At 43.2% G+C, this 17,420-nt stretch overlaps 1 protein-coding gene across 2 annotated transcripts in view; it reads right to left on the bottom strand.

Moving 5' to 3' along the window:
• ARHGAP8 (Rho GTPase activating protein 8) overlaps positions 1-17,420 on the bottom strand; it is an 877,216-nt gene that overhangs the window by 691,756 nt on the left and 168,040 nt on the right. For both annotated transcript variants that reach the window (XM_086952738.1, XM_086952739.1), the window contains exon 3: positions 6,777-6,917. In XM_086952738.1, the coding sequence (XP_086808864.1) occupies positions 6,777-6,917 (141 nt within the window). The remainder of the gene's footprint in view (positions 1-6,776; positions 6,918-17,420) is intronic.

The following is a 17,420-nucleotide window of genomic DNA, read 5'->3' as shown; positions in this document are numbered from 1 at the left end:
CATCTTCCTGGGATGACTCGGATTACAAGGTTGCGTGTATTGTCGCGAGTTTCTAATTTTGTTTTAGCTAAAATGTCTGTTTGCAATGATCTCAAAATTTCTGTGTGTTTCTGAGTCCAATTGATTGGTTTAAAATCAGGTTTTATTAATTCGTAGAGAGGTTTAACCCTCTCTGCATAATTTAGAATGTAAGTTCTTCCGAAATTCAGGACACCTAGTATTGATTGTAAGTTCTTCAGCGTTTTTGGAGCTTGGAGTACAGCGCACTTCTCTAAGAAGTTGTCTGCAAGGCTTTTGCCTTCACTTGATAATTCATATCCTAAAAACAGGACAGTTAGATGGGCAATTCGTGACTTTTTAAAGTTGAATTTGTAACCCTCTGCTGCGAACCCAAGTATTATGGTGTTCACTCTTTTCAAGTGAGTATCCAGGTCATCATCGGTGAGATAGATGTCATCGACATAAGATAATGCCTCATCATCATATATTTGTAGTAACTCTGTTACTCTTGCTGAGAATAATCCTGGGCTATTCTTGAATCCCTGTGGGAGTCGACAGAAATTTTTCTGTGACTCCATTATTGAGAAAGCGGTTAAATACCTGCTTTCCGGTGCAAAATTTTGACAAAAGAATCCATTAGAAAGGTCTAATGTTGTTTTGTATTTTTTGCGAATGATGTTATTCATTAGTGCTGCACTATGCGAATTTTGTACCGCAAATGTCTTGCAACATGAGTTAAGGTGTCTGTAGTCCAAGACTAGACTGTATGAATCGTCTGGTTTGGAGACAGGAAACAAAGGATTGTTCATTTGAGAGGTGCATGTTTCAATCACCCCTTGGTATTCAAGTTGATCTAAGATCTCCCTGACCTGTTTTTTAGCTTCTTGCTTAATTGGGTACTGTCTTTGTGCAGTTGGTTGACATTTTAACTGGATTTTGTGAGGAGGAGAGTCCTCATCCCATCCTACACGATTCTTATATAATGCAGGTGCTTGAGCTACTGCCCATTTTCTTGCATATGTGTATTTTCTATGTATTGGAATATGATTTGAGAAGGCAGGCATAATCATTTCTTCGCCATGAGGGCACTCCCTGACAAACTGTGGTGGCCAGTCTTTCTCAGCTAATAGGATGTCATAGCCTTTTGAGAGGTTATCCCAAAACAGACCCCTTACCTTCCTAGTCTTATCTCCCTCTATACGCAATGGTATTTCGTATATTTTATGAAGTTCGCCAACTCTGGTATCTGCAGTTTCCACCTGAATGTATTCATTCGTGTCCACTGTCTCCAGGTGATTCATCAGGATCTTGCGAGCTATGGTCACTTCTGCTGCGATGTCTAGCATTGTCTGTTCCCACTCTCCATTTTTCAGCTGTGTCCTTAGTATCCTCGGCATGTTTGATTATTTTAATACTTGCTACCTTCTTTCTTGGAAATTGTAATTTTTTACTTTGAGCAGGTTCCTTGTCTTTGGACTTGACGTGCTCTTCCCTGTGTTCTGACCGTCCTCTTCTTTCCGATTTCTGCGAGGAAGTCTGAAAAGATCGAGAGGGACGTGTATCAATATCTTGAGATCTATCAGGCTTTTTCAAATTATCCCTATTTCTAAAGTTGTATCTTTTTTCAGAGGGCTCCCTTTGGGGAGACTTGTGTTCTCGGTTCGGAGTTCTTTCCCTCCGCCGAGGAGACCTTCCTCTGGACTGGAATCTTTTTTCTTTGGGAGTGGATTGTTTATTTCCATCACAGCTCTTTTTTGGAGTGTTTAGATTATTTTTAATAAATATCTTTTCAGGATTTTCAAGTAGTTGGAGTTTTACCGGTTTCCCACCCAAACTATCTCTACCTAGTTCTTCATAGGACTTTTCTATGATTCTGCCAAGTTCAATTGGTTGGTCTGCTATATCTGTTTCTTTCAATTTTTGGCAGATCGCCACAGATGCTGCTTCTCCTTTTATGTTGGGTAATAATATAGCCGAGACCTGCTTGAAGTCTTTCAGTAATTTCATACCCAGAGTTAAAGCAGGTTCTGGACCGTATTCATTTTGAATCGGTCTTAGTACATCTGGTATCACCGCCAGAAACAGAACACCATGTGTTTTTGTGTAGATGGAAGCAAAGACTGTGCCCCAAGTGTCACAATCCTCCACATGTGGTGCGACCCCATTGGAAGGCAGATAGTCAGAATTCTGTGTTTCTCACTGGGGGTAGTATTCGGTAATACTGCCTCTATTTGAGTTATCTTTTGTGCTAGCCAGAATGGAATTTGTTCCTGTTTTGTGGATGTTTTACCAAGACATGATTGTATGTTCTGTGGTGTAATTTTTCCCTGATGAGGGGTCAGCTGTGGAATGTTAATAGCTGGTTGGACTGTTGCCGTCCGCATTACATATTGGACTAATTGTCTATGAATTTTATTAGTACTTTTAGCTGGGCTAAAAGTTCCCGGTCTGACATTTTTTCGATGTCTGGATGTGATGTGTAGCTGGCTAGAACCGGCCACGTTGCTCCTGGTCTACCTAGTGGACCAAGCCTGGTGATGTGATCATTATGTTTTAGGGCGCCTTTAAACCAGAGCAGATGCTCTTGGTAATTTAGTGGGATTTAAACATCCTCGAAAGGAGTGTATTCATCTGGAGGTTCCTCTATTTTGTAATAGTGGAATTCGTGTGTTACAGCGTTTGCTGCTGGAAAGTTTATCCATGAATAGAATACCTCTGTCTGCCGATATTCGTGTGCCTCTATCACGAATATGACTGTACCACCTCGTGATGTCAGTCCATTTTCTATAAGTTTAAGAGTTATAGTTCTTCTTAAATTGACCGGAATGAGTATTGCATCCGGTTCTGCCTTTAGGAGACTTGTGTCCTCCTCTAGGAGTTGAGTTGCTAGTTTTACTCGCTCCCTGTCGTCATCACTTTCTGTCATTTTACTGACTGAAAGTTTTTCTGTTGCAAAATTACTTTCAAGGAGACAAAGATTATGTGCACAATATTTAGGAACACTGTATCCTTCAACGTTGACTAAACCAAGAACTCAACATAGGAATCTCTTCCTACTAAGTTCCGGCGGATTTTAACCTATCACCCCCTCCAGACGTCTATTGGAGTGTTTACGGGAAAAAAGGTCTGTATGAAAAAGCACAACTGAGTTACTCTAACGTCTTGCGTTAGTTTTATCGCCTTACCAAACGTTGGGCGCCATGTAGTGTAGTTCCTATATTCCCAATAGGCTCTGCGCATTGGAATAATATATTCAGCAGTGTAGACGAAGGACTGAGGTCGACTAGGTTTCTACTGACTATATTAGACTTAAGGTTTGCCAGCTAGCTCAGAGGTCACTAGAAACTTTCTCGAATAAACGAGGAGGAGTTTAACCTCCCTGGATAGACATGAAGGGATTAGCTTCCGACAACCATATAACATGACAACTTTGCACCCTCAGAATAAGAGTAAATCTCTAGAGTCGTGTGAAAAGAATAGACAGCTATTTCACTCAGTCAATTGCGCGTTCTTAGTTTCACCAGAGTGCAGAGAGGAGAGAGACGGGCATTTTCAATAAAAAGGTATTATTTATTGAGCAGTCTTCCTTCTCATGCAAGAGAAATGAATTGCTGCAATAGCAATACTTAATATGAAGTAAGGCACGTACAGTAAAAGGAGTATTATGAAATAATACTATAAAAGCATTGATATGGTTTCTTAGCCATAAGATACTTTAAAATGGATAAAATATATACATACATATATACATTGGCTAACGTGCTTAACTGGTGCTTCTAAAATATGCCTACCCCGGTGTACCTGACCTAAGCCTAATACGTGGGAAGGAGTAAGGAAGTAGCAGTTTAAGTTAAGTAGGTTTGTTGCCAAGAATCTGATTCAAGAATTCTCTTTAAGGGTTTAGTCAGCACTGTACCTTGGGAATAGAATGTAGGAGGTCTGGTATCTCTTTCCTCAGGACTTGATATCCTAGCAACCCGCAAGGGTAGGCTGGGAACGCCGGAGCTGGATTTTCTCTGCAGGAGAAAAGACAGCATCTTTTTCAGCGCGTCAAAGAGGAGGGGCAGCGTCCGTGGCCTTTCGCATCAGCTGGGCTCTCGGGCAAGTAGATAGCTGCTCTTCTCCAAAACCACCACCGTGTGTTTGCTTAAGGCAACGTTGGTATATTTATACCTGAAAGGTGCCGAGTTTGACGTAAGGTTTGGACATAAGACGTCAATAAAGATGTCACTAAGAACTGGCCATTCTTACAGTGCTCGCAGGAGTTCTATTACAAGTCAAAACAAAGCAAATGGGGATTTCCCAGGTTGCTGGAGGTTTGGTGTGTCGAAATAACTCGTTGTGCTTTCTAGGAATCCAAGGAAGTAGCTTTTGCCGTGCCTTGGACTGCAAGGGCGATTTACTTAAATATGGATCTGATTCTAATGCCATTATAGGGATATTATTGATTATAGCCGTACAAGGGCATAAAATAGCAATATTGATTCTGGTTCCTAGATAAAAACACAATACCCTGACTTCTGGAAAACGTGCCTGGCCTTGGTCCAGCAGCAAAGCAGGACAGGAAGAAATTAGTCTATGTTGGGGGATCTATTAGAATGGAGGGGCTGGAGCCACAAAGGATTCGAAAATGTAAAAAATGAAGACAGGACAACTGGGAAAAGCCAGGAACATCAAACGTCTATTAGCGAGGCAACATGGTTCACATAATTATAAAGGACAGATAGGATGGACAACAAGTATGGTTTTTAGAAAAAGAGGATTCCATTTTTAAATTGCTGTTCTAAAGCAATTCCGGTGCTCGCATAGATTACTGATCTGCAATATTTAACTTACAATAAACAGCCACTTGCACAAAGTTTTTTTCTTTCGTTTTCACTTTTTGGCTACAGTGCTGAATGAACAAATAGTCTTGGTTAAACCATGTGATGCGCCTTAATTAGTCAAATGGATTTCCATGCTAATAGTATGCTCATTACCCTAATGAACTATTAATCATGCCTCCTTTCACCTGTCATTGGTTCCTGCTACTGGGCTATAACTAATTAAGCTTTAAAGAAAGACTGACCATTCCACTGCCATATGATTTTGGCAAAATGACACCAAAGTGTGGGAAAGGTCCAGCCAATGAGATGCAATGGACATGTATGAATATTAAGCACTCTACTCCCATTCACCAACTGACGTCACAAGTGCACTGAAGTAACGAAAAGACAGCATACAGTGCTTTTCGAAATTAATCAGTAAATAAGTAAATAAATACTCCCGGGTGAGCTCCCGTCCTAGTGCTGTCATTGCCTCAGGCTTCAGGCTGTGAATTAGTGAGAGTAGTCATTTCACTTAAGGATGATCTCTGTTTAACAGATGCACCGAGGTCTTCATGTCATACAACAATTCAGTTTATTAAAATACTCATCATTGGAAATTACAAATAGGCAGCACAAATAATATATCAATATATCAAACCTTGAAATTCATTTGTTTATACAGGAATCACTCGTGTTATTTGTAATTACATTTCTTAAAACATACACTCTATCTCATCACCTTTTGCCACAAAGTGATAGTGAATCATTTTATGTCAGCAAGATTTGGTTACTGTAATTCACTGCAGCTAAGACTGCCAAGGCTAGAGTTCAACTAATGCATAACCTGGCAACCTGAGTTTTTCGACATTTTAAATGAGCCGATAGCTTTGCACCTTGATTGGCCTCATTAAACTGTCTGCAGATGACAGATTACATTCAGTTTAAAACACTGTACCTAGTACACAATTCATTTTATGGCCAGGAGACTTCTCTTCTGTTAAATTGTGTCCAATCGTGGGCTTTGCCACTTTGCCCCATTTTGGGTACGCTCCTTAGACCTTCTACTCCGTAGATCTTCTACCTTTATGGCTGAGCCTTTTCAGTATCGGCAGATGTGTAACTCCTTGCCAATTCAGATCCATCTGGAAACTTGAGCCAGATGTAGGTATCCAAATACCTGTGGGTAACGGCCGAAAATACCGATTTTCGGCCGTTACCGACCGGTATTTGGATACTGAGATGTAGAGCATCTTAAAATACAGATTCGGTACATTTACCGATTCGGTAAAATTACCGAATCTGTATTTTGAGATGTAGGTGGCACTTCAGTGCCACAGGGCTTTGAGGATTCGTTATTTACCACCAACTATTAGTTGGTGGTAAATAACGAATACCTGTGTATATGCAAATCTGTGCATGTACACCTGTGCTAAGGGCATGTATGTGTGCCACATGGCACACAAGCCCTAATCAGAGGTGCAACAGGGTATCAAAGGGACACCCTGCCACCCTTGAATTATTCGGTATTTACCGAATCGGTAATTACCGATTCGGTAATTGACATTCATTCCTATGGGCCTCCAGGCCCATAGGAATGAATGGCAATTACCGAATCGGTAAATACCGATTCGGTAATTACCGATAAAAAATACCGAAAATGTACCTACATCAGATTTACCAATTCTAAAATACCGAATAGGTAACATTCGGTATTTTAGAATTGGTAAAAATGATTTACCTACATCTAGCCTCAAATTTCTGAGATATAGGAGAAAAGAGCAGAGAATACTCCCTATATTAGCCTGCAATTGTAGCAAACCTTATCGGGCTCTTAGCACTAAGAAGCCCCATGTGATTTCTTTGTTTTACAAATAAATACAAAGTCAAAGAAAATGTAAAAAAAGAAAATGCCATCGCAAAGGCGTCTTATTCCATGGTAAGATTTTAAACTGCATATCATTAACCTACCTGCTACTTGTATGATGTCATGCCGTGCAACATCATAATACGGGTGATTTATGCTTAGATCAGCACCTTTATGTGCAACTGGTGCTAACGTACAATTCTCCACTCCAAGTACTGCAAGCTCTTCCTCATCTTTCTGTAATTCTGGAAAAAAGAAACTTCTTTTAGCAAAATGATTGACACATTTTTTCATGAAAATTACTACACTTTTCGACAAAACGAAATGACAGTCAGTCAACGAATAGAAGGCGATAATCTACTGTGGGTATGGATATCTATGTAAAACATCTATCAGGAACCTGAGGGAATGTCCAGCAATTGTGCAAAAGAAACAGGAAAATATAACCCAAGATTGTAAACATTTACACATGTAGTAATTCTGTTTTGTTCATACCTTGGCTTTTATCTACTGTTCAAAAAAATCGTAGCAACACATAGCATACTTCTGCTGTTGACCATGAACCTCCAATAACAGTTTTTTGAAGCAGCGCTCACTTCTCTGCTCCAGAAAGAATGAACTTATAACAATCCGTATGAGACCCTGCATGAACAGAGCTCCCTCTGAAAGCTTTGTCTTTTGGTCTCTTAGCATTTTCACCACTATTGTGTTTCCTTTCAAGGTAGGGGTGTTAACTTGACATTTACTTGAAACTGTCAGAGTACCCCGCCGACACAAGGAGATGTCAAATAATACTGGCTACTACATTATAAGTGACCTTGTGTGTTTGCTTCAGTGCAAGGAGTTACTCCGATCGGACAATACCTTTAAAGCAGAAATATTCTTCCCACAGTCCTTGATATCTTATGATGTCTTTGTGTGAAACACACAATTACAGAATTGTATTTACAATTGTCCACGGGGTGAGAAAATGCCAAAATCTGGCCCTGAAAAATTGTAACTGATTGGCACGACCTGTATGTTATGATAACCACTTCAATGCTTCTGTCGGCCAATGGCCGTCGCGAACACTACCTCCGTAGTGCCGCGCACGTCTGTTGTCCGACGTGGCCCCGCCCACTCTGCTAAACCGCCGCACCGCAGCGGAATTGTCGCGCGCACAGCTACTCAGAAGAGTATCCCGCCGTAAATCTGTGGTGGAAGGAAGGTAGAAAGAAATGCTAGATAAAGAGAAAAGTCTAAGCTTTTTCCTGAAGAGCTTGGGATCCTGAACTCTACAGAGGTCAAAGGGAAGAAGGCTACAGGCCGAAGCTGCCCTGAAAGCAAGAGCTCCCTCCAACTCTCTTAAGGCGAAATCTGAGATCGTGGGCGAGAAGCAAAATGGCTGAACGCAGCCGCCTGGTGGGAGCATAGAACCTGAAGCACTTTCTCAGGTAAGCAGGAACTTGTCCATAGAAAGCTGAATGTGCCAGGACTAGGGATTTAACCTTTACCCAAGTCCAAGTTTATTTATTATGATAAAGGAACTCTTTATGAGGTCCACACAAAAGACAAAATATACATACAAAAGCAAATAACACGTAAAATGTCAATTATGCACTGGGAACAGAATAAAAAATTACCATCTTAATACAGGTCCAAAAAACATTTAAAGAAACTGTACAGTTTAAAACAAAACATTTCATTCGGTGGATTAATCAGGGCCGCCTGAAATGATGAAGCTGATAAAATGTTGAGTTGTAGGCAAATTGGTCTTAACCATCTTCGTCTAAAAGGCATCAAGGCAGGACAAATAAAAATGACATGATCCAAGTCCTGATCAAACATCTGACAAAGATCACAGAGTGCTGAGTGGCCGTACCATCTGGCAAGAAGGGATTTCAACGGAAGCAGGTCTTGTCTTATTAAGTACACTAGGCGTCTAACGCAATGAGATATGTTCCAGTACATATAAGGTTGAGCTTTCCACAAAATACAGGACTCAATAACAGGTGTACAGCCTTTTTTCAACAACCGGAAATCTCTATCCTGTCTAAACCCCAGTTCCCATGTGGAGGACTTCAAGATGGTTTTTAATTGATAGGAGGATAAAGAAAATAAAGTCTTTTTATCCAGTTTCAATAGGGCCACGGCAAATCTGAAATTTTTTACAATCAAGGAATGGTCATTGAAGTTTCCCAGCAATTCATTTTTTATGAGATGTCTTAGGGTATTAGACTCACTTTTTGCTATACCTACTACCCAACGTATGATACTGGCCAAACCTTGAACCCAACTGCTGCGTAAGCCAAGTTCCTGGCTCAGAGAAGCAGTAGAATTTGCTGTGCTAACAGATAATAAACTACGCAAAATTTTACCTTCCGCGGAGTTTAAAAAACTCCACTTTTTTTGGTCAATTAACTCTATTCCGTATAACAGGGAGGCAGGAACTTTCGCTCTGAATACATCTAGTAAAATGGAGAAATGCCTTCTACCTGTGGCTTTATACAAGGATACTAGACTCGTTCCCTGTGAAATAGCCTTCCGGGAGTTATTGTCTATATGCGCTTTGTCACTTAGGTTATTTGTGACAATTTTACCAAGGAAGGTGTAGGACTTCACTATTTCCAATTTTTGACCCCCCACTACCCAAGGGAAGTTAGGAAATTTAGGTTTCTTCCTACCAGAGAAACACATCACTTTACTTTTTGCAGTGTTTATCAACAGATAATGGTTTTCAGCATATTCAGAAAGCGCTCGCAAGCGATTATTCAAGCCCTTCGGGGTAAGATCCAGAATCAAGATGTCATCTGCATACATAAGGCATGCAATCGGAACTCCCCCCAAGGACGGGGCAATACCAGCGCAAGCTGAGAGTGCAGGAGGTAAATCAACTGTATAGAGGGAAAAAAGCAAAGGGGCCAAAAGGCAACCTTGCTTTAACCCATTAAATGTGGGAATTATTTTAGATAAACCACGTTCACCTCCCAGCAGGACTCTACACCAGGTATCTGAGTAGAGGGCGCGAATTAACTTAATGAGAAAAGGCGGCATCCCTAAATCAAATAACTTTCTCCACAGCAATATTCTATCCACTTTATCAAATGCGGTGAAGAAGTCAATAAAAGCGCCATATACCTGCCCGCCACGGACTTTCACATATTTTTCCGTGATAACTTGCAGTGCCGTCAAGTTATCTAAAATTCCGTGATTTTGCCTGAAACCCGTTTGTTCTAGAGGCAGGATTTTAAACTCAGTTACCCATTTGTTCATTAAGGTGAGGATACATTTTGCAAAAACCTTACCAATCGCATCAAGCAAAGCAATTTGACGGTAATTTTGGGGAAGATCTCTTGCCCCTTTTTTATATAAAGGAACAATGATACTTCCTTTCCAGGAGGGGGGGGACTATTCCGCTAGAAAAGCAAAATTTAAACACTGGAAAAAGGATTTTGCTCCAAAGTTCACTCTGTTGTTTTAATACAGAGATGGGAACTTCATCAGGTCCCATCGCACCAGAGGAACGCATGTTCTTAATAGCAAATTCAATTTCCTTTTCAGATGGACAATCAAATACACGTGAGACAAAATAAGATTCCACATTATGTAATTGTGAATTATTGTTACTGTACAAATTCTCAATGTATTGGACCCAAATCCGTTCCTCAATGGCAATAGGTGTAGGACTGGCTCTAGTACCACAACCCTTGCCGATTAAGGACCAGAAAGTCTTGGCTTGGCCGTTATAAGAAGCTTCCCTCAATTGTATCCAAAGTGAGTCTTCCTTATTGCGTTTTAAACGAGCCTTAAGCCTAGATCTCCTTCTTTTTAAAATTGTCAACTTATGGTTGGCTTCTTGGGTAAATGATAGATATTGCCCCCTTATTACTTTATTTATTTCTATATTTATGGCCCGAAGGGGATGGGGGACTGCTAAAGGTTTTTTCACACAGGGTTTCTTTTTCGCTATGGAAGTTACCAATTCTAAAAAGTCAGCAAATCCCAACAGTTCTCTCCCCTCCCAGAGAGGTAAACTCTCGACAGTTGAATTCAAGACGGACACCAAACTTTCAAAGGAACGAAAATTCCAAAAACATTTCCCAGAGTTGGTGTCAAAATTCACCAGATCCGTATCCATACTCCAAGAATCCACTAATGGAGGACTGAGGGAAACTGTAAGCATCAACACATTATGGTCACTAAGATTAGACTCAATGACTTTCATATCTTTCAACAGGGAAAAGAAAGCATAATCTACAATAACATAGTCAATAATAGAATTTCCCTTATTTGATTTATGCGTATAAGCTGCCGGGGTGTCAGAGGGAAGCCTCCCATTTACTATTAAACAGTCAACTTTATGGAGGCCTTCTAGGACCATTTTACCTCTTTTGTTAGTTTTAACTTTAGGAGGGAACTGGGTCAATGGTATATTCAGAGTCTCTTCCCTAAGATTGTTTCTAAACAAATCGAGCCCACAATTGGATATATTACAATTCAAATCCCCAAACATTAATACATGAGGAGACGGGTTAGTGTCCATAATTTTAGTTAGAAAGGAGAAAAGTGTTTTTAAACCATCATTAAAACAACAGTTTGGGGGAATATAGATGTTTATCACAACAAGCGATCTATTAGGGCAATCTTTGAATACATCTTTTAAGGTTATTGCCTGGAACAATTTCCCTGGATCAAGGTAATGCGAATAATTCCATTTTATTCTATTTGTTAACAAACATGCTATTCCTCCCTTTGCATGGCCTCTTCTGGAGGAGGTTGCACTATTTTCCAAAACAAAGTAATCTTTTTCCAGGGATAATCTACCTTCCACCCATGTTTCTTGTAAACAGATTATATCCGCCTCTAAGGAACGCAAGAAACATAGTTTCTCCTTGTGATCTTTAAAACCTGCAGTATTCCAAGAAATGAGCTTCAGCTCTCTGTTAAAAATTTGAGTGCGGTTTGGGACAGGAAGCAGATTTACTTGATAAAACTCCTGGTAACCAACTCCATTTAGTCTGATCATCCTTCAAAGTTTGCTTAAGGGGAGGAGGATTTTTATACGACACTTGCCTTTCATTTCTAGACACACATATTTTTAATTCCTCTGATCTAGAACTAGACCAATCAGACAGCATCAAACCAGTATTAGAGGGAGATGACAAATTAGAAAGAGCTCTTTGATTTAGTTTTTCTCCAAAGTATGGAGTAACATCTATCCCTCTGATTTGCAATTCCTCAGCCCACTGTAGAATAAGATTTAGCACCACTTTAGATTGAAATTTCACCCTTGTAGACCTCCCTACCAAAGAGTTAAGAAGAAAAACTACGTCCAAATCAGACGTTTGAATTAATTTTAAGCTTTCAATCTCTTTAAAACAAATAAGTAGGGCGATCTATTTAGAATTAAATCAGTCTCAAATAAGGGGGAAAAATCAAGAAACAAAGTATCTCCATTTATTTTTTCTTTAGGAGGAATAACTGCAATTGAAGGTGCATCTTGGAAAGGCTTTGCCGAAGGATTGAGAGAGGAGAGAAAAGGGTTAACAGGGGGAAAAGAAACATTAGGGAGGAAGGGATTAGTGGAACTTATTGGACCTAATCCTGTAGATGTTAGTTCCACCTTAGGGGAAGCAATCATATCTTCTTGAGAGGCAGAGGACTGCTCAGCCTGGAGGGGATCTTCTAGAATTGGTTCCAAACTTTTATCTTCTAGAATTGGTTCCAAACTTTTATCAAATAGAAGTTTTCTCTGTCTTTTTTTAGAGAATCTTCGAATGGGTTTTCTCTTCTTTATTCTGATCTTTTTGTTTTTTAAGGGAATCGATTTTTCCACATTTCCAGAATTTGCTGACGTAATCTCCTCCTCTTTTTTTGATTGTAATGAAAATATAGGGAAGAGAGAGGGAGTTTCAAAATGTTGGTTGGCCGGGGACGTAGGTACTACCTCTATCTCATCATTAAAAGAAGCTATACAATTAGCACCAGCCGAAGTTGCCTTGAAAATCTTAAGGTCAGCTGGTAGAGCTACAGGATTCTTAGCTTTTAGCCCTTCCATGTGGAGGGGCGTTTGAGCTGAGTCCAATGCTACTTGAACCCTCGGAGGACTCTTATTAGGGATCTCCAACGGAATAGCGGGCATTGGGAGGCAATCAGACACTGGTCCACTCTTATTTTGCAAAAGTACTCTTAAAATTTGAGTTACCGTGTCAAAAATACACTCAGAGCCTCCAACAAATTTTTCGAGTAGGCTCAGAATAGAAGATAGTATAGATTCCAAAGAAGTTAATGAATTGGAAATTAACCTCCCATTAATACTTGGAGAACCCTCAGCTGCATTGTTCAAATTAGGGCCAGAACAAGAGGTAAAATTTAGTTGAGCAACGGAAAAATCCAACTTATTAGAAGGTGTACTACTTAGGGGACCCGCACTTGAAATGGTTATAACTTCATTTGTATTTGGGATACCCCTAGATTTCCCCTGAAAGGATCTCATCAGATCATTGTGAGCTGCTAAATCAATATCTGGTAATGTAAAATCATTCTCTGGGATGGCCGGATTAGCCGGCAAAACTGACAAAGGGCTAGTATTCACTATAACTTTGGGAACTTCCATGAGAGGCGCTTGAGGGGGGACAGTAATGTCGGGTTTCTGAACAGTACATGACTCAAGAAGTGGATTCAATTTCAATTGAGAGTCGTTTGATATCAAAGGCGAATCCCTTACTATTTCGGGGCCAGCCGGTATAAACAGAGATTGACTAGGAACCAGGCTCAAACTAGAGGACACGTTAATAACCATATTAGCTGGCTCAGAAACATTATACTCTAGAGCTTCGCTTGAGGGCTGCATCTCAACCGACTTATCTTGCCCTTTATCCCATAAATTGAAAATCTGACACTGGCCTTTCAATTGCATTGAGGACGTAATTTTATTGCTTAAAGGGTTAGATTTCGTTTTAGACCCAGATCGCCCTACTAAAACGCGACGAGAACGTAGTTTTTTAGCCGTCATGAGAAAATTTACACAAGATGGAATAATAAAAAATAAAAAAATAAATTTTCCAAAGCCCTAAGACACAATACAACCCTGTAGTGAAATGACATCTAAGTAATACCAGAGATCAAAGGGAGGGGGCCCAGCCCAGCCTACTTCGGCCTCTGACGGCCTCAGACGGTCCCGCCCTTGTCCCGGGCTTCTCCCGGCGCGCTCCCGCGTCGCGGAGCCAAGAGGGAGATTTGTAGCAGCGCTGAGGCGGGGGAGGAGCCAGCAGGGAGAGCGTGTCAGCTGGTGATAATGCCGAGGGTCTGGCGCTCCTGGGACTTGAAGTCCTGCGCCTGCCCTCGCTCGCAGCCCTGCACACACCACCGCCCCGAAGATGAAACCTTTGCTGTTCTTGCCTCAGATTAGAGCTTGTCCAAAGCGCAGTTCAAAGGGCGCAGTCCGATGTATCCGCAGACGATGCGGGACCCGCGAAGCGGGTCCCGCGAGGTGTTGAGAGAAGAGGCTGAAGGAAGAGCGCTTCCACAGTGCAGTGCTCGCAGTCCAACTAACCTTCCAAACAGGCAGGTGAGCAATCCAGCGAAGGTAACTAGCTCACAGGTTTTAGCTGCGCTGAGGCGGGGGAGGAGCCAGCAGGGAGAGCGTGTCAGCTGGTGATAATGCCGAGGGTCAGGCGCTCCTGGGACTTGAAGTCCTGCGCCTGCCCTCGCTCGCAGCCCTGCACACACCACCGCCCCGAAGATGAAACCTTTGCTGTTCTTGCCTCAGATTAGAGCTTGTCCAAAGCGCAGTTCAAAGGGCGCAGTCCGATGTATCCGCAGACGATGCGGGACCCGCGAAGCGGGTTCCGCGAGGTGTTGAGAGAAGAGGCTGAAGGAAGAGCGCTTCCACAGTGCAGTGCTCGCAGTCCAACTAACCTTCCAAACAGGCAGGTGAGCAATCCAGCGAAGGTAACTAGCTCACAGGTTTTAGCTGCGCTGAGGCGGGGGAGGAGCCAGCAGGGAGAGCGTGTCAGCTGGTGATAATGCCGAGGGTCAGGCGCTCCTGGGACTTGAAGTCCTGCGCCTGCCCTCGCTCGCAGCCCTGCACACACCACCGCCCCGAAGATGAAACCTTTGCTGTTCTTGCCTCAGATTAGAGCTTGTCCAAAGCGCAGTTCAAAGGGCGCAGTCCGATGTATCCGCAGACGATGCGGGACCCGCGAAGCGGGTTCCGCGAGGTGTTGAGAGAAGAGGCTGAAGGAAGAGCGCTTCCACAGTGCAGTGCTCGCAGTCCAACTAACCTTCCAAACAGGCAGGTGAGCAATCCAGCGAAGGTAACTAGCTCACAGGTTTTAGCTGCGCTGAGGCGGGGGAGGAGCCAGCAGGGAGAGCGTGTCAGCTGGTGATAATGCCGAGGGTCAGGCGCTCCTGGGACTTGAAGTCCTGCGCCTGCCCTCGCTCGCAGCCCTGCACACACCACCGCCCCGAAGATGAAACCTTTGGTGTTCTTGCCTCAGATTAGAGCTTGTCCAAAGCGCAGTTCAAAGGGCGCAGTCCGATGTATCCGCAGACGATGCGGGACCCGCGAAGCGGGTTCCGCGAGGTGTTGAGAGAAGAGGCTGAAGGAAGAGCGCTTCCACAGTGCAGTGCTCGCAGTCCAACTAACCTTCCAAACAGGCAGGTGAGCAATCCAGCGAAGGTAACTAGCTCACAGGTTTTAGCTGCGCTGAAGCGGGGGAGGAGCCAGCAGGGAGAGCGTGTCAGCTGGTGATAATGCCGAGGGTCAGGCGCTCCTGGGACTTGAAGTCCTGCGCCTGCCCTCGCTCGCAGCCCTGCACACACCACCGCCCCGAAGATGAAACCTTTGCTGTTCTTGCCTCAGATTAGAGCTTGTCCAAAGCGCAGTTCAAAGGGCGCAGTCCGATGTATCCGCAGACGATGCGGGACCCGCGGAGCGGGTTCCGCGAGGTGTTGAGAGAAGAGGCTGAAGGAAGAGCGCTTCCACAGTGCAGTGCTCGCAGTCCAACTAACCTTCCAAACAGGCAGGTGAGCAATCCCTCTCCATCACAGGCAGCCAGTGTAGGTCAAGCAAGTGTTGTCTCAAGCTAGTCTAGTTATAGCAGCGGCATTCTGAACCACCTGTAGTTTATTCAGAAGATAGCTGGGCAAACTTACGTACAAGTAATTGGCATAAACGAGGCATGAGGATAACCGCGCACGGGTGACAGTTTCCCTTGCTGACCTAGGGAGAAGAGGAAGGGACTTTTTGGGGGGATTTGAGTGTGCCAAAGCACTGACATGTAAGCTTCTTGATCTGAGTAGAGAAGTTCAACTTCTCGTCAAACCAGATTCCTACATTTTTTGTGGGTTGGCCCTCGTAGGTCGGCATGGGAGATTCGTCTGGCCAGAACAATTTCCTAAACTGAGGTGGGGGGGGGGGTGGGGGGGGGGGGGGGGGGGAGTTCCAGAAAAGAAGGATCTCAGTTTTTTCCTCGTTGCATTTTAACTGGGCAGCGGAAAGCCATCGAAAGGCGGCTGATAGACAGGATTTGGCTAGGGAGGTGGATAAGTCATTTTTAGGTTTCGCCTGGGGCACGGAGCTTTAGCTCCGCCCCCAGGAGAAATCTTTAGTTTTGCAGTATGGGGGACTTGAATCCGCCCTCTGTTCCATTGGCTAGCTCCATAAATGGAGGCTAGCCATTGGAACAGAGATCTGTCCGGCATGGCCGGACCAGATTCGTGGCCGTTCCTGCATTTTTTTTTCCTCTCCACCCTTTCTGCATCCTCATTGGGCGGTGGGCGGAGTTTTTTTTTTTTTTTTGCTGTTTGTTTTCCTCATTTCATGCCGACCACGGCCGCCGAAAGAAGTCCAGGTGAGTGCGTTCCTTCCCCCCCCCCCCTCCCGCTGTCCGTGTCTTTCCCGCCCCCCCTGTCCGTGTCTTTCCCACCCCCCTCTCCCGCTTCCGTGTCTTTCCCGCCCCCCTCCCGCTGTCCGTTCCTTTCAGGAAGGGAGCAGCAAAAAATAGGGCCATTACAGAGTGGACCTTGAGGGCCACAAATAAATTGAATACATAAAAGCATTAATTTCCATATAAAGAGGTTAGAAGAATCTGCAATTAAGGTTGCATGCATAGAGTGACATGATCCTTCGTGCAAGATTCTCATTGGATCATTGAAAACTTGCCAAAAAGACTAGCACGCAACCTTCCTGAAAAGCCTCATTTGATCTCACGAAACGTTCGGCCATGCTTGAAAGGCGACACTGTTCAATCATTTCATTGTGATACCCTCAAAGATGCATCATTGGTATAATAGAAAATGTTTTACTTTTTAATATTGCATATATATTCATGGCGAAGAAAATGTGTAACACACTCGGCATTCTTTTATGAAGTGTTTTTAAATTTCCCTTTAATTTAATGTTTAAAATAAAAATTATTATAGATTTCAGTGGATCAATAACATACAAATTCGACTAAAATATGGATTCAAGCGACAAGCCTTTTCCCAACCAATGGTGGTGCGGTGTTTTTAACATGGCGGCGCTATGCTCTGCTGAGGCACCGCCATGTGGTGTATCGTCTCTGTCGATGAGACGGGGTGTGCACGCGAGCGATGGTGACGCTCCTCGCGTGCGCTGAAGCAGGTGTTGCGGAGGCCGGGTGCTAGCGGTGCAGGATGTCCTCCTGCAGCCCCGCCATGTCTCTGGAGAGATGCCGGGTGGACTGGGGGGAGTTGGAGGACGAGTTCCAGCAGCTTCAGGTAAAGTCCCTGTCGAGGTTGGG

The sequence above is a fragment of the Lissotriton vulgaris genome, chromosome 1_2 (assembly GCF_964263255.1).
Source record: "Lissotriton vulgaris chromosome 1_2, aLisVul1.2, whole genome shotgun sequence".
NCBI lineage: Eukaryota > Metazoa > Chordata > Amphibia > Caudata > Salamandridae > Lissotriton > Lissotriton vulgaris.
Note: the sequence above shows the minus strand (reverse complement) of the source record. Positions and strands in the feature narration are given on the sequence as shown.